The sequence below is a fragment of the Rousettus aegyptiacus genome, unplaced genomic scaffold, assembly GCF_014176215.1.
Source record: "Rousettus aegyptiacus isolate mRouAeg1 unplaced genomic scaffold, mRouAeg1.p scaffold_m13_p_13, whole genome shotgun sequence".
Taxonomy (NCBI): Eukaryota; Metazoa; Chordata; class Mammalia; order Chiroptera; family Pteropodidae; genus Rousettus; species Rousettus aegyptiacus.
In genome coordinates this window covers 67504364-67526735 of record NW_023416288.1, presented here as the reverse complement: position 1 = coordinate 67526735, position 22372 = coordinate 67504364, and the positions used below count along the sequence as shown (strand labels likewise).

At 36.4% G+C, this 22372-nt stretch overlaps 1 protein-coding gene across 20 annotated transcripts in view; it reads right to left on the bottom strand.

Moving 5' to 3' along the window:
* Positions 1–2272: 2272 nt before the first annotated feature.
* CADPS2 (calcium dependent secretion activator 2) overlaps positions 2273–22372 on the bottom strand; it is a 465193-nt gene continuing 445093 nt past the window's right edge. For 19 of the 20 annotated variants that reach the window (XM_036230978.1, XM_016125157.2, XM_016125160.2 and 16 more), the window contains 2 exons: positions 8262–8366; positions 2273–4192 (listed from right to left, as the gene is read on the bottom strand). In XM_036230978.1, coding sequence (XP_036086871.1) covers positions 4016–4192; positions 8262–8366 — 282 coding nt within the window. In that variant the 3' untranslated portion in view covers positions 2273–4015. The remainder of the gene's footprint in view (positions 4193–8261; positions 8367–22372) is intronic. The other variant, XM_016125168.2, reaches the window with a different exon arrangement.

Here is a 22372-nt window from a genome sequence, read left to right as displayed (position 1 = left end):
AGGTAATTCTTTAAATCAGGGGTCTTCTTCATTTGGGAAACGTCCTCGGTCACCTCCTCTTCTCTCGATAGTACAAGCTCACACTCCAGTGCCTACTTCTCCCTTAAAACAATCCCATGGTGACACGGATAAAGGCCGTGGTGACTGTCACTCGTGATTTCTGGAACTCAGGCTCAGCGCTGGTACCCACCTCTGCTCTCTTAAGTATCTTACTTTAACGTCACAGAGATTGGAGTTTAAAGCAGTTCTGCACCCCATCTTGCAGCCAACGCTGGGGGAAAGTCTCACTCTGAGCTCACTGCGGGGGTGGGGGCACCCGCCTTGCTTCGCATTCCGGGGTTGTCCCTACTGCGGGGTCCCACTCAGCTCCTTTTCGCTTCTGCCCCGCCACCCAAGTCCCTGGGCTCGACTCCACCTGGAGCAAAGCACTGGGGCCAATCGAACGTGTAGGCCTTTCCCCGACGGTTCTCGCTGTCCGGGGAGCAAGACTTGAAGCAGAAAAGAGACTCAACACCGAGATTCCTTGAACAGGACACCGGAGAGGGGGGTGGGGCACTCAGTGTAAAGACAGAATGAGCACTGTCCTCCTGGACCCCCACAAACCAAGCCTCCACATTCTGCACACAACTGACGGGGGTGGTATGGGTCGAGGGCTGGCGGTGGGGGTTGGGGCTGCTGCGAAGGGAGCGGGGCCCTCGCCGCCAGCCGCGCGCGAACATCTCGCTGGAACATCGATCTATCATCTCCCCGCAGGGACTCGGACTGGGAAATTTCCATTTTTATGTTTTGGGAGTAAGAAACAGAAAGGACTACGCTCTTGCTCTACTGCCCTCCCTCGGGTCCTCAAAGGCGTGACTCAGGGGCTCGGAAGGCCGGTCTGCGCCCGGGAGCGCCCGTGTGCCTGGTGCTCCGGCCTGGGGACCCCGTGGATTCTCGGGGGGCGGGGGGTGGCGCCCCTCTCGGGAGGTAGACTGCGGCAGCAGGAAGGAGTCTCTGGGTTCCACGAGCGGCGATGGCCATGTGACTTCTTTCCCATCCAAGCGCACCTTCCTGGGCTCTCGGATTCTCTCACCTCTAGTTGTCTGGGGCGAAGGAGGGTGGCGCCAGACCCGACTATGCCCCTCGGGGCGGGGTGGGAGCCCCGAAACACTTTGCACCGGGGTTTATTGCAAAAGTAGCAGGAAATCCTTTCTCCAGAGCGAGGGACAAAGAGCGAGAACTGAAGAGAATTCAAGCGGAAAAATCCGTGAACGCAAGAACGACCCACAGCTGGACCCAAGAGGTTTCCCTTGAGCTCTGTATGGTTCCCTTTCCGGGAAAAGGCATGATTGTGACTTTTCTCCAACAAGTGTTCGGAGAAATTTTCCTTCTAGACTTTTTATTGAACGCATCCATCTCGGCTGGACATTAGACTATATTAGTTATTTTCTCCAGCAACATACACTAAACTGTCCAAATAATGTACTTTTCTGCTCTTCCCCAAAGCCATGCGGGGTGGTGGTGGGGGGTGGGGTTGGGGGGGTAGAGCTTTTTCTTTTGAGTTAAAAATACTTTTCATTTCAAAAAAATCATTCATTGCAAGACTTGTTGTTTTCTATTTTTTTTTTTAAATAACACTTTTTCAAGAATAACAAACACTTGGCTTCCTCTAATAAACTGATGCTTGGGCATTCATTCACTCTAACAGTTACACACTCCAAGAAACAATTATTAAGTCATTTCAAGCAATTTGCAGTTATATTCAAGAGCATTTGTGAGCAAAAACTCCAAAACAACTTTTCATTTCTTTTCAGTTACTTTATAAAAATCTCTTTACACATTTTCCTGTGGCTCAAAGGACAGTTCAGTTAGTCCTCACAAAACGGTGTCTCCTCTACCCGTCTTTGACCGCTGTTGTCCTCACTGTGGGAACCATTGCAGGTTGGAGTGAGAATGGTGCTTTTAGGATTCTGAGTGTAGAACCAAAGGAGCAAAGAACACTGAAATCTAGACAGAAGCTACAAGAGGCTGACCAGTAGAGAGGGCCTGCGGCAGGCTAGCTAGATCAGGCCAGCAGCAAGACCCTAATGCTGGCCTCAGTACTTTCCCCTGAAATATATTCTTTCCCCCTTATTACTGAATTCTATCAGCTAGATATATACGTGCGTGTGCGCGCACGCACACACACACACACACACGCAGATGGCTAAGGAGTGAGGGGTGGTGGTGGTGTTAGTTAATAGTCATTCATACTTTAGGACAAAATGGAACAATTACTCTGAGATGAGCTGTATCAAGGAAATAGACATTTTATTTAAAGGAAAAGAATGGTGAGTGATTCCAAGCACAGAGAGATTTGAGCTGTGAAGGAAGCAGCAAGCTTAGGGAGTTTAGGAGAGCATGACAGGACACTCCAGGGCTTGAAGAAAGGATAGTATTGAGCCTGAGAGTGAAGAAGAGAGGAAAGGAAAGCATTTCAAGACAAAACGCCTTTCAAAAGTACTGAGTGGTGGAGTTTGTCTCTAATCCAGGAAAAGGAAAGAAATCTCCTTTCATGTTACCACAGGGTCTCCTACCTCTAGGACCCCGAAATCGAGCTGAAACAGTATTATATAATAACTATGGATTTGATAGATTTGTATGGGCTAGTCTGAGTACCTAATCACCACTTATAAATAACGCCAATGGGAGAATGAATTTGGAGATCCAAGAAGTTGTTTCCCTTCCAAAACTTGGGAACTTGACTTACATAAATTCAGGGATAATTCTTTTTATTTTGCATTAACTTACTTCATTTAAACATTATTTATGAATGAATGTAGTAGCACAATATGCCAGCATATTTTAAGAAATACAAAAATAACAATTATAGAGACATTACAAAGCATACTACTATTATTTACCTTTGAAAATTGTTGTAAGAAAATACTTTGGGGGAAGAAATAACTTTAATAATTAATTGCTAGTTAACATTACCAGCATTCCTCATATTACTAATTATTAGTTCCTACTAATTGCTAATGTTAACTAATAATACACAACATATAAGTATGTAGTCAATATTACCTTTGCTATGGAAATATGCTCTCATAGTAACTAATTCTTTTAGTAAATGTGTGTGCCTACTAGGTGCAAAGCAACGTTAATATTTTTTACTCATTTGATTGTAAATGAGGCAAAAAAACTCAGCATGAAACAAAATACGAAGCCAAATTGTTGGGATGTTTGTAATACTGCAAACATTTTTTTTTACTGCATTTAATCTATAGAAGTCTAGTAAATACAGAAGTGGTTATGACTAAATGGATTTTTATTGCCTGCAAGCTGTTACAAGTAGGAGAATAAAATATGTTGATGGAGGCACACTCACTAACCAACACTTTGGGAATTTTTACACTTGAAAGAAGAAATGTTCAGAATGGAACAAGACACAAGCACTTTGGACTATCCAGTCTCTATTTGGGTTTGGCAGTCCTTTAAGCCCAGGAATACACCTGTAGACCAATTCGGAATACTAAGAGCCAAGGTCATAATTTTACACACATCACAGAAATGGCAAATTAACTACAAAACAAACCTTGCACATAAATGACAAACTGCCAAGTACACACCATTTTAACAAGGGTACAATAATAGAGCTGGCACAGTGATCAGAAGTGGCTTTTCACAATGCTGTTTTATGAAAAATACATACTCACTTCACACACAGAACACTACTTTGATGTGATTACAGGAAAAGAAGTCAACTAAAAAAAAAAAAAAAGTTTATGTTCCAATCACAAACAAAGCCAAAGCTCATTTTAGGTCAAGCTACACAAAAGAGGCTGATTTCTTTCAAAACAAACAAAACAAACAAAACAAACAAACAAACAAACAAAACCTTGGTATTTCCCTTTTTATGTCTGCTTTTGGGTTTACTTTTCAAAATATGGAGTGAAATACAAGCATTTTCATTTGGTCAAACAATGTAATACAAGGTCAAGGTACAAAAGAAACAATATCAAGGTGCTCCTCCCTTCTACAGAGCTGCGCATCATCAGCCTTCTTCTTCTTCTTCATCACTGTCTTTCATTGTAATGCCCTGAAGTCCTCCTCCTTCGGAAACAGAAGCTGTAGCCTCCTCTACTGTTAACCGTCGGTGCAGAGTATCATAGGTCTTACTGTTCAGTGTGCCTTCCAACACACCCTGCAATCGGAAGTCCCTGTAGGTTTTCTGGAGGAAGAAGAGAGAATTTGCTGAGATAACTAACTTATGGATTATATGTGTGGAGATATCCTTGGATGTCTATCTATATGTTTATATACTCAGTTGGCATTTCACAAATGATCTTGGACAAATTAACTAATGGATTAAGATCGTCAATCATCTCGTTGTTGTATTTCTGGGAGAAAATGAAATGAAAGACTTTGGGTAGTGCTATTCAAATTCGAATCACTGAAGAGATCAAAATTCTGTAACTATCAGATGATAAATGACCTTTTTCTCAAAAATATTAATTGCACGGAATTTACTATTTGAATAATCTGTAGCAAAGATAAAACGACATATACTTATGTACATTTTTAATATAGAAAATTCTTAGATTTCCAATTGAGGAGTCTATCCTTTAATACTGAAAATGTTACATTTTGTAGAATACTTTAGATTTTGGGGGGAGGTATGTGGAAGAAGAGGATTAATCCTATTATCAGCATTTTCAGCATTTGTGAAGTTTAGTTGGATAATCACTTGCTATAAATAAAATTCATATTTGAAAAGTCCACCAATTTTTAAAATAAATGACTATGAGGAACACTGAATGGTATATGAAGTCGGTATCTCAACAGCAGGTAAAATTTAGATTCAGAGAGTGGTATTTTTTCTTAAACAATCAAAACTATTTCCATTTAGATCTCAATATTTTGTTTTAAGTCGTATACATCTCACCATCCTCGCATTCCCTTTCTGGGCTTCTAAGCTTATTATTACTAAGGTGGTACTGGTAATTTTCATCAGAGCTCATGAAATAACTCTGAAAGGTAAGTTTTGTCTAGAGAATTTGGTAACTGATAATATATGGTTATTGTTACCATAGAGATTTGTGTTCAAGCCTATACATGTCTAACAGACCAAAAATATGTCAAGCACACAAAATATTCATCTGCAGATGGTATATCTGATATAAAGTATTATTATTCCATTGACGATTACGTACTGAGTCTGTGAGCTCTACTTTCTTATTTGATTGGAATGACTTTCCCGAGACTTAGCTAAATTGTCAATAAGTTAGCCAGGACAGATTCGTATTGTTGACTTGCAGTCCTGAAGGCTTTCAAATTTAACAGCAAGCAGTAAGCACTTAGGGGAACTTAAGGGCAGGTATTTTTGCAATCTCTCATTTTAGAATTCATAAAATGTTATTGACACTTGTCATCCTCTATGGCTGCCAATGAAGGTCTGCTTGGCTCTTATTTAAGACAAGTGCCTGCCACAGGGTGCTGCTCACTTGTCTTCTTTTCTCCTAGTAAAAGAGGCAAGCTGATTTATGTTAACTGCTTTCAAATGCCATATGACCATTAGGTAGAACACAAATCTTTCATTTTGATTATATGAAGATTTTGTTGTTTCCCTCTGCAAATAAATCATTCTGATGTTACAACTTGGCAAATAGTTTCTTAGTCCTAAATATTTTGTGGAAATCTTACTAGAATTTGTTTTTTCTTAGTGAGTAACATGAATAAATCAATTAGTGTCTAAGTGTCTTTGTGGGACAAAGTTGGCTATCATATAAATCTTGATGGCATCTAGGTTTCCATGGTAATAGAAGAATGACAATACTTGTAAGTGGTAAGGACTAGATTGCTAGGGTCAAGCAGCTTAGCTACAACTCTGCTGTAATATGCAGGCCATGTCTAAGTGATCTAGATGGAAGGAGAGCCTACTCAGGGGCCTTTATAATTCTATACATGTGCTATTTAACAGTTTCTTAAATTCACTGGAAAATGATCATTATAAACATAAACCATATAAGTTATAAAGAATGATGACTCTCTGTATGAAACTGGTTAAAGTCTGTTTATATTCAAAGCAGAAAGAAACAATTAGAACATTAAAGTATTAATTCATCTTGGTTTTCATTGTGAAAATAATCATTTTTAATTATTAAATAAAACCCTATGACTTGATTATGTCAGCCTAATGTATCAGCCCAAGTCGGCACTGGCTGAGTCTGGGGACCTGCTTGTGAAAAACAAAACATGGAAAGTCAAACATATTCATGAAATTTAATTTCATATTTATCGGCCTTGACTATTGGTAGCCATAATGAAGAATATATTAGAATAAGATAAACTGATTGGCTTAGAGTACAATGGAAGTGTACCATAAAGCTCATGAAATTATTAATTGTTCTTTTCTGCTAAAACATTCACTGGTGCTTGATCTTTAACTGTAATGATGTGTGAATATGAGAAAAGAAATAATTTTGAAAGAAATAAATGATGAGTTAAAAAAATGAAGATTTTTATTCTAAAAACAAAGTAAAGAGCCTAATACCAATCAACTGAATATGTAATTTCTGACATTTTTAACACAGTAGACATTAGCTTGAAAATATGGCTGATCATAAGGGCAACCAGCTAATCTCAACAGTATAGACTGGAATCTTAGCAGATACATATACATAGAAGGCAAATATGAATTATCCTGATTCTTTTTCAAGAAAAAATAAGCTTTATTTGAAAGCTCTCCAAGTCATGTTTATAGAAACAAGGAAGAAATAAAGAAACTAAGGCAACTATGAACATATCTTAGTGTGGTTTCAATTTCTTTGTAAAATAAATAACATCTGGTAAGAAGCATTGTAGATCAAAGGTATTTGGTCCATTGAAACGTAATGTGTTTAACAGTACTAAAAATTGGTGAGTGGCTATAATTTTGTTATTTATGACTAATCATGACTGTTATTCTACGTTCCATATTTGCCAGCTTCTTACCTTAGAATAGAACTTCTCTATTTGAGGGTCTTTCTAATCTGTGATAACCTGTGTGTCTATGACACAAAAGAATTTGTATTCTAATTAAACTGCAGGAGCCAAGAGAATAACAGAAAAGATTTTAATGTCGATAGAAACTTCCTTTAATAATATAACACAGTGGTTCTTCTCAAACTTTTAACATCTATCAAAATCATCTGGAGGGCTTGTCAATATATAGAGGGCTGGGCCCCACTCTGAAGAGTGGGTCTGAAGTAAGGGGCATGAATTTGCATGTCTAACAAGTTTCCAGGTGATGCTGATAATACTAGGTAAGGAATGACACTTTGAGAATCAGTGTGTGTGCACATATGCACATGTACTCATATACACACATAAACACACATACATAAATAATTGTGTGCATATATACACAAGAGCATATATAGGTGCATATATATGTGAATGTGTATATATGTTATATATTTGTATGTACCAATTTGATACATGTACTAAAATGGAAGTAAAGGTCATCTGTTTAAAGGAATGGTTGACCTCAGTAGCTTAGAATTATGTTTTTAGTCATCATGTAGGGTTTGTATTAATTTTAAGAAAAAGTTGTACTTGGGGTAAATTTTGTGTTTCCATTAGAATTTACAAAGTGTGAAGAATTATGTTAAATAAATGCATTATTTTAAAGCCCCTAGTCGCTAAAAAGAACATGTATGTTATTATTTTTTCTTTTGAAGAGTGAAAGTCAAAATGGCCTAGCTGAACTGATATGACATGTTAGTTTTGGATGGTCCCCAGCACTAGAACCAATTCTCTCTTACATGTAGGAAGGAGCATGCTTCCAAAGAATTCAGGCAGTGACAATGTATTACTTTTGTATCAGGATGTAACAAAATAATGGAGACCCTCATCTGATTGGCAAATAGAAATCAAAAGCCCTCATAATGATATATGATCCCAATCAATATGGAGAAAATGTATTATGAAAAAACATTTCTATACTTAAGAAAATATGAAATTATTGTGGACCAATTACATTCAGGTAAATGTGGTAGGGGTATTATGTACATTGTCTTAAAATGTGCTTACTTGATAAAATATTTTTTATTTATTAGAGCAAAAAAGGTAAGTTTATACTTATTTAGTAATCTAATCGAAAATGGAAGTAAATGGCAGCAGCTCATTGCTAAAAGTGATGTTTTAAAAGTACTCACATCCACTCAGTTGTATAAAATATAATTTTTTTGTATGTCAATATCTTGCCATTACTCTTTATAGCTTGCTGGGCAATTCACATCTAAACACATTTTGTTTACCTTCACGATCTTGATGAGCGTCTTCAGTTGGTAAATATGAAGCTGAAGGTCTAATCTATCAGCCAACCACACACAAATGACTTTCATGGAACTGCTGTACCATTGCTGGAAAGAAGGATGGGGGCAGAGGGGAGGAGAACAAAAAAGAAAGCCTCTGCAGTATTCATTTAACAGATTCGGTAATAAGGGGGTAATGGAACACTCTGAAATGACCACAGATCAGCACTTGAAGTCAATAATGCTATAATTCCCTGTTAACAGAATTGTATGTTTTGCTAGAAAATCTGCTAAGTTGACCTAGGCTGTTCTTTCCATGAATTAGCATTACAGTCTTTCAGTTGTAACATATTCATGGGAAATAGTGTTTTTTTGCACTTGCAGCCTAGCGGCCTGCTTTGTAATTAGTAGGTAACAATGGGTACTAAATACATATCATGGGACTGAATGGACTGCCAAACAGCAGGAAAACCAGTAAATGATTTTCATAGGAAAATTTCCTATTAGCCTGTAAGTTATGTAAAAATCGAAGAGTAGATGTGTTATGCCATAGTGCGTGTAGTTAATGCTTAGAAATGACATTTTAAAGGAGTGATGGCAAAAATATTCACAGCTTATTGAACAGTAATCCTCAATCACACAAGTATCTACTGTCGATCGTTAAGTATTTACCAAGATCTTTTAAAACCACATGAAATAAGAATTTGAGATCTTAGGAAGGAACATTATCAGGATGGAATTCCTGTGTCATAAGAATCACAAAACAAATGCCAATTAACCAAATTATGAGAGAAAAGGATCTGTTTCATTTTGCAAGTGTTTTTGAATGATTCGTTTTTTTTCTTTGTTTATTACAATTCTCTTGAGGGGAAAACTGAAATTCTTCTCTAATGTAATCTCCTGTTCATTCATAATGTCTGTGAGAACAGTAAAAGTGAGAATTTTGTTTCTATTTAAAAAAATGCAATATGCCATTAGTGGTGACATTTTAAGAAATTCGGTGACTATGTGCCAGAGCTAGGTTCAGGTACTACTGTAAGAAAAGAAGTGCTCCTCATTCAGATAACCATGAGAAATATCAAAGTCCACTCAACAATTAAGAAATGACAAAAGTTTTTTGACAGAGAAAGAATTTTGTGCCTTATTCGTAAACACACACATAGTGACACTACAAATCACATATGTGTGTGCATATGTTCTTAGGTATTCGAACACAGAAATCTTAAATATTTTTCTTCACATAATAAAACAGTAAATTCAATTTCTAAGAAAAATCTTAAGTGATAGAAATAGCCTGAAATTTACATGGACTTGTATTACGACGTTGTTCTAAAAAAATTTAGTATAACAAATCGTATTTTAAGCATAAATTAAAATGAATCTTTCATCAGACTTATTTCTATTAATTTGTTAGTATACTAAAACACATATACATAAAGTGATATAAGCTAAGTAAAATAAAGAACTGATTCAATACTATGATATCAAATGGATGACTATTTCAAGTTTAAAAATGTGAGATAGACTAATTTAAAAAATATATGTTATTCATGTACCCGATTTTGCTCTTTCCTAATGATTACTTTCTTAATGTTTAGGACATGTTAAAGTACAGAAATAAGTTTTATAAAATGAGATAAACTCCTAAACTTTTAAAAAATGAACTGCTAATAAATTCAGTACTTAGGGTGACACATTAAATCACAAAATCTTTTATACTAACTCTATTTCCGATATCATTTAAATTCTATACTGCTTATTTCGAACTATTTATAACCTCGACTTCTTGAGTTCTATTTTAATACAGGTAAACACTCACAGGCATTGGTGATCTTGAATATGAGTGTGCTGAATTAAGACCCTCACTCCTATACCACTTTCCAGATACTTTGAAAGCTAAACTGTAGTTATAATGATTATGATTCTTACCATTTCCCTGCAAGGAATAATACATTTTCTTTTATGTTTTGGGGGACAAAATATATTATACAAAGTCTAGCATAACACTAGTTAATCTGTCTGACTGTAAACTTACTATAAAAATGATATGTTGTATGAGTTTTAAGGAAGTGAAAAAACTTTCTTAAAATTACTTCATATGTATCTTTATGTTCTTAAAAGCCTTATATAATTTAAAATTAATCTAACTCCATTTTCCCATTACATATAAATGATACTTATAACTAAGAGATAATCAAAAAGATATATAACCTAACGGAAATTTATTATTAACATGATAATTTCTTTAACACAAAATACCAACATTATAATTATGGAGAAAAGCAATTTGGGAATGAAATGATCTAAAGTTAACTGAAAAAAAAAGAGAAAAAAGAGAACTATTGTTAAGTAAAATGCTTAAGCTACTTTACCATTATCTTACTTCAAAGGCAAGCAAATTATTCTATAAGAAAAATTATTGTATTAGATAAGAATGCATATTTTTTGGTTCCCATGTCAAAACATTTTGAAGAACTTCAGCCAAATCAAGCGAAGTAAGAGAAAGCAGTAGCTTAGCTCAGAGTTTATATTGCTACTAAGATTAAGCTAACAAAAATACCCCCCACCAGGAGGGCTTCTTTCTTCCATATGAACACACACACACACACACACACACACACACACACACACACCCCCAAACAAACAAGCAAATAAGCTAAACCATCAAACAAAAATTTCTAGCACTTTCCTATTTCTGGTGCCGGAACTGATTTGTTCCTCTTTTCAGTGCTAGAGTATAACAGGTCCCATTTTTTCATCTTGAGAAAAAAAGTCAAAGACAGGTTAGCTTCATCCTCCTCACCCTCCTGCCCCCACGAAACCAAACCAACCTCACAAAACAAAGAAAACGAAATTTGAAAAGGATTGAATGTGCTGCAAAGTCTAAATGTTAGAAAACGCCCTTTCATTTTGAAAAAGTTAATTTTATAAAACAACTTGGTTGACTATTCACTTTTCCCTTCAGGGGATGACAAGCAAGTGGCCCTGCGGCATGCACCGAAGTCACGGGTGTGGCATTGTTGCTTTATTCTTTGCTTCGGTCTACTTAGGAATAAAGCAGTAAGTGTATATTCTACATATTTTTTTCTACATCAATTCATGACAGTAGCCTACCACTTTAACAAAAAATATGGTTGGGTATGTGTGTGCGTGTGTGTGTATGAGTGTGTGTGTGTATGTGTGTGTGTGTGTGTGTGTGGTTCATTCAGCTCCTGTAAGGGCATGTATTACTCCCTTCATTTTCTTGAGATATCTCTTTTAAAGCAAAAATAAAAGAAAAGGAAAGGCTAGGGTTGACTCTGTGAGACCCCTGTATTTATTCACACTTATTGTGCATGACTGTAGACTGGTAAATCATATTAGCAGCCCGTCTCCCCATCAAGCTGCTACTTGCTTTCCAGCCCTGGGAAGGTTCAACAAATCAACAGGAGCACGGAAAACAGAACATCAGTCTAATCTAGTGTTTAAGGTGAAGTTTTCAAACCCAATCTAAGAAGATCTTTAGAGCAAGCAACAAGCTGAAGGGCTCAGAAGGTGGTATTGACAATGAAAGAGTGTTGAAATATTGAGAAGCGCAGCACTTGTGCATTTTTAATAACAAGAGGGTCAACAAGGACACAGCTCCCTCAGTGCCAGGAGTTGCCACTGACTATGGAAATTGCCACACCAGGGCTATAAACGCTTGCAGTTCATCAGCTTTCTTAAACAGTTCATCAGCTTTCTTAAACACCCTGAACCCCCTCAGTGGACCTTTAGTCTTGAATTAACAAACCAAAGCAATGAAAGAGGGTGCAGTCTGAATGGCTGGCATTGATCCCCAACTGTGTCAGCACTGCTACAGGCCCTGAAAAACTCTCTCCATTGTCAATAGAAATTGACAAACCTCCTCTCCTAAATAGTGCAGCTGAGCCGGGCGGGATCCACGCAGCTGTAAAGGGCTCTGCTCTTGGGGCCGGGGAGCACTAACAATGGAACAAGCATGAGCTCTTTGTCAGCCCCAGACTCGGCAATTTTCTAACAAGGATTAAAGTTGTTTCTTCGCAGCGCCGATGAAAAGAGATTTAGCAACATACCGTGCTTTCTTCATGCAAGTTAAAGAGAAGTAGTTAAGGAATTTCATTATTCTGTTGACCAGTGGAAACACAAAACAAATATATTAAATATGCACAAGTCCCTTTTCCGTCTAATTTATAACATTTTGAGGATGATTCAATTAAATATGGCGCTTATTGCCTGGAAAACAAGCACTTCACATTTATCTTGGAAGTTTTATTTTTAAAAAGTCCAGCTGCTTGCCACCTGGAATGAGGTCTCAATACATACTAATGCACAATGCCTTTAGACCCTCTGTGGCTGATATTCCTAAATCTGAATCACAAGACCACATAGGGTTTATATATCGCGGCTGCTTCAAGCAAATGATTTCTGTCAGAATGCGGCTTTTGATGATGATGGCAAGGTAAAAATAGCTGCTTTGCTAGGGAACAAATCTGTGACATATTTTCTGCTTAAGTGGTTAGCTTTTTATTGATTATGAATTGGTACAAATAGTTGATATATTTCAATTCTTCTCCAGCTATGTTCACCTCGATAGGTGAACAACAGGAAAAAAAAAAAAAACTTTAGTGCACTAAGGTATGGAATGGCTAAATTTCCACAGTATGTATGTATTTCTTCATTTATTTCGAGAGGCTGTTTTACAAGCGTTGAGTCACTGTGCTGAAGTGAAATATCATCTAGAAAACCTTATCTTAGGAAATATGTACTTTTTAAATGCTAAGTTGAATCAGATAAAAGAACAAATGATATTTTTGAAATTCTGAAGATTTTGATAACTTTGATAAATATGAGGCATCCTTTAGGATTATTTCGTAGCTTCAGAGAGCAAAAAAAAAAAATATTTAGAAACATTAATGCCCATCAGTTTCACTAGTATACTAAAAAACAAATAGAAATGCTTCAGTACACATTTTCTTTTTGTTAAGAGCACGTCTATTTAATATAATTAAATTTGTGGGCACTCATTTACCATTTCTAAACACCAAAAAGCAAATTTTACATTAATGGTAAATTCGATATAATAATATCGACATTTCCCCCCTTTATTCAAGGTATCACACTGAAACAATCATATTTAGTTTCACAAAAAAGACCCCCAAACACAAGCATTTTGAAGGTTTTAAGTGCGATCTTTTTTGTTGGCTTAAAATAGGAGAAAGGACTATAAAGAAAAGTGAAACCAGTCGATTATGGTTAAAAAAATACAGAAAGTGCTCAACCCAAGCTACGCCTATCAACATTTTTGGCGAGAGCCAGAGCTGTTCGTGGGGGGAAGACAGAGGCTTGCATGGGGACATGGCAGCTGAGGCCTGGCTGTCCACACAGCAGAGAAGAACATCAGTACGGAAGCTGAGAGGGCAAGTAATGCTCGCCCCTTTCATGCTATTCTTTGCTTCACTGAGCCTATCACTTGCTTTCTCTATGCCTCAGTTTTCTCATCTGTAATGTGAAGTATAGATTGCATAAATGTGGCTTACAGAATAAGATTCTCATGATCTTCAGAAATACTATGAGATTAGATTTGACTGTCAGAGTAAAGGGCATGATTAGCAACAAAATACCTTGTGATTCTTGTAAAAGTGAACTGAAAACGAAAGATCATACTTTTTCTTTTCATACACTGCTTAAATATAGCTTTATTCTTCCAAAAAGTTCAAGTCTAAGGCTCTAGAATTTTCTATTATTTGTCATTTTGTTTTTAACTTACTCGTTTTGGCTTTTTAACAAAGTACAGACATATTATAAAAAGTAAAGTGGAAGGAGAAATGAGATAAAGAAATGTGAGGTACAATTCTTCTTATTACTATTATTTCTTTTATGAATTCTGATTATAGAGACATAGGACTCATTTTTTAATTCTCCATGGGAAGTTCAAGTGCATCAGTTAAAATTTAATTTTATTCTTATAACAAACTTGATGAGATGAGAACAGTCTATTCCATCAGTAAAATCCAATTCTTTAAGGGCATTCTGACGCTTCGAGCAGACAACTAAGATAAGAGAACAACTCTGCATTCCTGGCAGTTCCTGAGTCATTGTAAGAGAGTAGCGAAGTAACACCAAGATACTTAAGATTAAAGATATTTGTAAATCCAATAATGTAATATGTAATGTAAATAAATGCTTTAAAGAACTATCTTCTTGTAAGGATAACCAATCAAATGGCTCTTGGGCTGTGCATCTACCACGTGTCCCCTTAAGACGTTTTAAAGTGCCATACACCCACATGCTTAGGAATACTAAAAAGGATTTTTTTTCTTTACTCTAACAAAACAATGCAATGTGGACAAAAATCTTTGGTTCATTCATAAGGGATCTTGATCTATATTTGCAGCTCTCTTCTTTTTTTAAAAACGGAACAGAGGAGTACTTGATTCATGTCTTTTGTCTTCCATGTTCAATAACCTCACGTTCAGGGTGGTTTGCGTTTTTTAACTCTACCGGGAAGTCTGTAAAGGAGAGTCTATGAGTATTGTAATGTCTGTTAAGATAAAATATAAAAAGTACTAACATGGGAGATTTGGCAGACAGTAGGTACCCAATAAATGCTTGCTGAATGTTGAAAAGACTTTCTTACTCTTGACGTTCACTATTTTCTTTCAACTTTTTCCTTTAAAAAATGTATCAGTGTGATAAGACATTTTCAGATGAATTAGATCCTTTTTAGTCACAAAACTGAGTAAGTTACAGGATAAGTTTCCTAAAATGGGAATTGCACAAGCTCTTTTCCACTCACTACTATTTCCTTAATCCAAATTTCTTTCATTCCCACATGTCTTGAAAATAATATTATTAAAGTAGTCTACCTCTGTATTGCACAAAGAGGATTAAAATCAATACTATTCTTTATTATTCATTCTCATCAAGTAGGCAAAGTGCCTCTCTGAATTTATTCTGTGGCTCTTTTCCTGGTGATAAAAAGGCTGGTGATTATAAAGTGAAATTTTTAGATAATCGGTTGCTATCAAATGATAAGGTGGATGCTAGCTTGACAAATCTTTTGACTGAAATGAACTCAGTGATTGATCCAGTTATATTGGTGTACATTCCAGGCTGGGGCACAGACAATCTATGAATGGTTCATCTGGGCACTAGGATCTTTTCATTTGGTTGGAGGACTCGTTTTGAATACTATAGATAAAATTTTGGTCAATATTGCATTTAAATTGATAATACAGAATATCTGGATACAAATAAATTAGACTTCTGAGTGGCACAGTCTATTATGAGATAAAATCTAGGTTTGAGAATTAACTATTAGCAGGTCTTTCTGCCTCAGTCTCCTTATGAGAGAATGGGGAACAATCATTCCAAAACTACTTTTTAAAGAGTGCTGTAGGGCTGGAGTAAATAGCAATCTTTCTGTCTCTGACTCATGATGCCCTCCCATGGGAACCATTTTCAGCAAACTGAATGACCTGCTGCTCTGCCAGAGGTTGGGTTTCTCCAAATCTATGGTTTCTGGGCTAGGCCCTCTGTCTGGACTTTTATCCCCAAGTATGTTTTGTGGCCAGATCTACTTCTGTGGCCTTTAAGACTCCATTCAACCATTATTATCTGCTATAAAGTCAGTGCTTTCTCTTATTGCCGGGAATTAGATGCTCCCATATTTTCTGCTCCTAGAACTCTGTATAGGAGTTGTACAAACATTGTACAATGTGCTACATGTCTGCCTCAATGGGCTGTGAATATTCACAAGGCAGCAACCCAGTCTTACTTTTATTGATACCTCCAGCCCTTGGCAGAATGTCTGGCACATAGCATTGTATATTTATTGAAGGACTGAATGCTTTTTAGTATTTGGAAATGTAAAGTGCTATATATATCATAGTGACAGAGCAACTTTTCAATAAAAAAAGGATTAAAGAATATCAGAGCCAGATTAATGGCTGACCTAAATCATGTTTCATTAAATAGAAAACTTAATAGATGTTAAAGCTGTAGAAATCACAAAAAAGTGAAGAACTGCATTTGGCTAAAGAAATTTAACACAGGACTAAGACAGAGTTTTCATGGTGACACTCTGGCTTTATTTTAGGTGATGACTTAAATAAAAGAGAAAGTCCTGTAAACTAATAACCTCCCATGTCTACATCCTTACATGACTGTGCACATATATACTCTTACACGCAATGATATGGCGACACTACGTGCTCAGACGTTGGCATGCTCGGTTCTTGGAGTGGCCCTCCAGAGTCTGTCACGAAGGCAGGGAACTGCCTCTCTAGCATATGCTCAGGGTACTGGTACCCCTTCCTGGAGGTTATCTGAGGCCCTGGGGCATCCTGGAGTACGGCTGGCAGTGCTGCCTGCACATTTTCACTACTAAGTGACATGTTTTGGGTGCTTTCTATACTTGTTGGCTTTGCGAGCTGTTCTGTAAAAAGGGCAGGAAAATATCACTGCTATGGCGTTGTTGACTTCTGTCTAAAGAAACATTAGCGCTCTCCTGGGAGCTGGTGTAAGCCTGGCTTTTGAGCAAAGAAGCCATGAAGGGTAGAGAGGGAGCGTGTGCCCTTATCTCACAGTCCTGGCCTTTGATGTTGCAAACACTGGAGCTAGGTACAAATTTTGCGCTGGCTTTTGGCAAGTTTCCAATCATCCACTTGAAATGGGGAGAAACAGACAAACAAAATTTCATCGGGGGATCACTTTGTAAATTTTATAAACATATACCCACTATGCTGTACACCTGAAACTAATATAAAATAATACTGAATGTCAACTCTAATTGAAAAATAAAAATTAAAAAAAATTTCATAGGTAATCACTATATCTGTTTTGAAAAGGCACTGAATTTTAGTTCTCCATAGTACATCTATTTGCAAAACAATCTGTTAATATCTGTTTTTTAGATGAAATCATGAAACATTTTAATGTAAAAATTAACAGCTTTTTCATAAGAATGTCATAAGAATGTAAGCTTTTTTAGGGCAGAAACTGGGTCTATCTTGCTTCATATTGTATTTTCAGCCTCTAGCATAGTATGCAGCCTTTAGAAAATGTTCAGTAAATGCTGGTTAGATGATTAAATGATTAATAAGAGGGTTTCCTATTTCCTATTCTAATTAGAATCCTACTGAGCCACTGTGACAGAGATATCCAACTATGTGGGACAAAACCAATGCCCAACCTTTTAATCCCAAAGTCTACCAACAGCCCTTACCCACAGTAATTGAATGGTGAATTGCATTTGTTTTCTAGAACTTATGCATTCAAAACATCAATTGAATGAACGTTCTACACCAATAAATGTATGCATTGGATGGGTATAAGCTAGGCAGTAACTGAGGAAAAAGTCAATATAGTAAGATATATGGAAAATGTATGGAAGCAAATCTATGAGGATCAGTACAACAACTTTGGGAAAGGTACGTATTAGAATGCATAAATAGGAATATGGCTCGAAAGAATCTCGTTCGGCCACATTCAAATACTGCACCTTATTCTGACTTTAAACCCTAAGCATGACCAAGAGTACTTTGAGAAGTTTCAAAGAACAGCCACAAAGATGATTAAAGGGCTAGAAAGGGAGCCTATAAAGAGAAGTTAAACAAATAGGGACTATTTGTCCTGGCATAGACAAGTATGACAGGTGGCTTAATAACAGTCTTCATATATAGGAAAGATTATTCCCTAGAGGATGCTAGCAACCTGCTTTTTGTTCTTCACTGAGAAGCAAAAGGGATATGGGTTTAAAAAAACAGTATGAATTATTCAGGTAAGGTAGGAGTTAGAACTTTCTTGATTTCAAACAAAATAGTTTGCCCATATTAAGATAGCAACATTTAGATGGCTTCTTACGTAGGGCTGGGCTGAGATCAGGAAATTGAGAACGCTCTCTCTCAAGCTTAGGTATTTATAAGTATCTCTGAAAATTGTTCTTTGATAGTTTCCTTTCAATGCATTTAATAAACACACCAATTATGGTTTTACCATAATAGCCACTTCCTTATGCACTTTTTTTTTTTTTTCAGTTGGACTTAGTCAGCAGTGGTGCTCTGGCTACCACTGCTGTGCCTACTTGTGACTGGTGGTGATGGTGCTGCAGAGGGGCTGGCTGACAGGAGAGTTCAAAAAGCCCCAACAGAAAATGGCCTTAAAGCCGTGTATCATTTGCCTATGAAGTTCTATTTAACGAGAAGGAGAATAGTAGCTATCAGCTCTACGAAAACATCATACTGGTCAACTGATAGTGATGCTGGTCTCACGGGAGGCCCTGGCATTTTCATTAATAAGTCACTAGTGGCCGGTTGCAGTGCAAGCATGCAAAGTCACCATACAAAACGAGGCTCAGAATTTCCAGACCGTCTTAAATGTGAAAGCGGCATGAAATCAGCACGAACTTGTGAAATGCTCAACATGTTTCTTGTACTCATTTCAACTATCTTTTATAAAATCAGTAGAGAGAATACTATTTCTCCAGTGACTATTAAGTCATTGTTATTGGCTTGCATGAATGAATGCAAATGCGCATTTGCACAATTGGTGTTAAGAAAATTTCCTGATGAAAATGAAAGTTTCCTCATTCTCCATTCATCAAAGACAATTTTACGATTGCTAAGATTGCTAAGAGAGATTACGTGATCACTAAGAATTTTTTTTTTTTTACTACCAAGCAAAAATCTCAGATCAGTTTGTGAGGTTTTTTTTTTTTTTTTTTTTTTTTTTTTTTTAAATCCTGAGCACTATTAAAGGTGAGTTAAGGCTCTGGTGGGAATCTAAAGAGCATCAGCAAATCTGAGCACTGCTCAGCTTTTGAATTGCTTTTCTTCTTCTCAGTTCTTTTAAATGGTTTTCTATGGCAGGAACATTTTTCTTAATTAGTCACAGCTAATTAGTGTTCTGGCATAGACAAGTAATCAGAAATGTCAGAGCTGCAAGGCTACATCTCCCTAATCCTTTGATAATAATTTAGCCTCCTGGGAGGGCCCCAAGCTGCGGTAAGTAGTGACTGACAATAAGGCAAAATTAGGTGGGCAGCAGACCATTAGGATAGAAAAATAAAAAGCACTACCCAATCCCGCTGAGCGCCATCAGGCAACTAACTGCACTGCCAGATGAGGTGCCTGTTTAAGCCTGTGTTGTTAATTAGCTGATTCTACCAGACCTGCCACATATGTCCAGGTGCCTCATGCAAAGATGTGTATTTCTGGGAATGTGCCAAATGACAGTTGTGTTCCATGATCACATTTCAAGAATATAAGTAAGAAGTCCACATATTTCTTGACGATTCTTTTGAATTATCAAAGAAATAAGATCAACAAGCTACAATACATTTTCTTGTTGACTTTCTTTTAGGCAATTAGGCACGCTTATCTCAAGTTTCTCAGGTTTTAATTCATCAACAGCTTAGATTCAAATGAGGGCCTCTGGCCGCCCTGAGCCTCGTCTAGACTTGCCAAAGCTATTTTGGCACACACCAGACATCTAAAGTAGATCCTTTTATAAATTCTTACACTTACAAATAATAACTTAACATTAAAATAAGGATTATTAACTAAAATGCAGCAGACGGCTGTAATTTGAGAGCAGAGGTTTAAAAGAGAAACAAACTTTGGGGGAAAAAATAGCTAAAAAGCAAGCTCTGTATGGGATGTACTGAGGCAAAAGAAAATATACAAGTTTGACTATGACTGTGTTAAAAGAAGTTAAACAACTTCAATGTGAGTCCAAACACTGTAGGTACAACAAAACAGGAATATACACAATTAAAAAAAAAAAACACCACTTGGTAAACAATGTGCTAAAGCAGCGAAATACTGTTAAAACCTGTGAAATGAATGAAATGCTGCTCCTGTAAAAGATATCAAATATAGTGAAACTTTTTATCTATCTTTAGTATACAAGGAGGCACCAGGGTGCACAACATAACAATGTTTAAAAATAAATGATCTCAATAGGCTCGAGTACATCATTAAACTTACATCATTCCATCTATTGATGGAAAAAGAAAATAATGATTATGAAATGAGTGATATTAACATATAATTTTTAGTGTTGATAGAAAAATCATGGTTGGACATAATGGGCCCACAGTTAATGTTTTACGTAAAGATAAAACCCAAAAGAAACACTCCATAATGGGAATATATACTAATTTATGTAGTCTATATAATGACTTTCCAGTTACTTGAGAGTGAAAGATCACTGAAAAGAGGAAAACTGCTATTTTAAAATCAACATTCAGATATAAAATAATAATTTATAACATCACAGAATTTTATGAAATGCAAGCGAGCAAAGAAGTCTTCAGCCTTAATAGGTTCTAGCCTGCATTCTAATAAAGAGGCTGATTACATACACAAAGAAATTCACCCAAAGAATATGACTGAAAATGTAGATGGTCAGTTCTAGATACATACCACTAAGGGTACTATGAAAAGTAAGTTTTATCTAGCGGCCATTCTTAGCCATGCTCTATTGATTTCAACTATTCTCGGGACATCAACATGACAATAAACTGAATCTTTAAAGAACTTAAGAATAGTAGTGTTAATCTTACTGAGGATGAATAAATTCTCAAATCAAAAAAATTGAGGCATTGGTGTGAAACTCTAAACTCAAAAACTCTGAGCATTTTCCCCCTTTCTTATTTGGGATTCCAGGGACGAAAAAGAGCATAGAAGTGCAAAATTAGTTTTCTTTTGAGGAGCACATGTACCTGAAGTAGTTCCAGGTTTTTTTTTTTTCCTTTTTATCTTATGTTTTAAAGTGGCTACTGAACTCATTTATATAGTTTAGGTCAATTTTACTTAAAATGTTTAGAGTTGCTTTATTAAAAAGAATCCTTTTCAAGGAAAGTCCTGAGAAATTAATCCTTTATAAAATACCATTTGGACAAATGTAACTGATTAACTATCATTTAAAGAATTAGTTTTAATTTTACAAGACATCACAACAATATTTTTAAAAAAATGTCATCGAGATGAAACCCCTCAACAATTAAATACTTAAACAGTTTATAACACAAGAGAATGTTTAATCTGCATGATTTACCAATTAAATACTGCACCCTGATGTGTCTTCAGCAATGTGAGAGCTAAAATGAAATCATTTCAAAGAGACACACAAGGTGGGCAATGCCCAATAAATGCACAAAGGTTTGGTCTGCTCTCTATCCCAGACAACCCGATGCACTTTAGTCAACCCCTAACTGCCTCAGTCCTGTAAGATTCTTGGACATTAGGAAATGACCACAGAGGGTCCTCTTGTGGCAATTACCCTAGACGTCAATTTTGAATTCTGAAACATGACCATTTTCCAGCCCAGAGATCCAAAGCTCTCGAGGGTTGTTACCAGCACCTCTCCTGACATAAGGGTACCTGTGGCTGGCACTGTGTGTCCTGAAACCTAAGAGTGTGGGAAGAAACATCATAGTGGGCATTAAATCTCTAAAAATGAGATTTAAGAATTAGAAAATTGTTGTCATAGTTTTATATTGGGATCAGACAAGTTGTAGACGGCTTTGATTTAATAAAACTTAAAAAAAATCTTATCAGTGAGGTTTCGTGTGTAAGAAAAAGGACATTGGGGTAAGAGATTGTCAACAAAGCAGAAAAACCTTTTGGTGAACCCATGATCTCTCCATTTACAGAACTTCCTTTAAGACTTCTCTTTCCCAGATAAGACATATTTAAAAAAAATGAAATAGTAAACTTAACATGTAGATTTTAAATTTAGCATGTGTACCAATGACCACTAGAGAGGCAGAGACAGTCTGTGTTGAAAATATTTTGGACTCAAAGAAAGCATGAATATAAAATATATGAGTTCCAAATATTTTTCTAAATTTGGGCTTCAGAACTCAGGTGGTAGAGACATAGAGCATCATATGACATAGATATTTTTGTATAGAAAATCTCTTTTCTATCCTCTTATCCATTGCACTTGGGTAGTGTACCTTGCTTTCACCTGACCATCATACACATGCAAAAACTTAAGAATTTCTATTCTGGGGTGCAAGACTTATCATGTAACCAACCCAGTAATTTTTGTCACTATGACTAAAATTAAAACTAATTTGAGTTTGTTTAAAGTCTGAAAGAGATTTC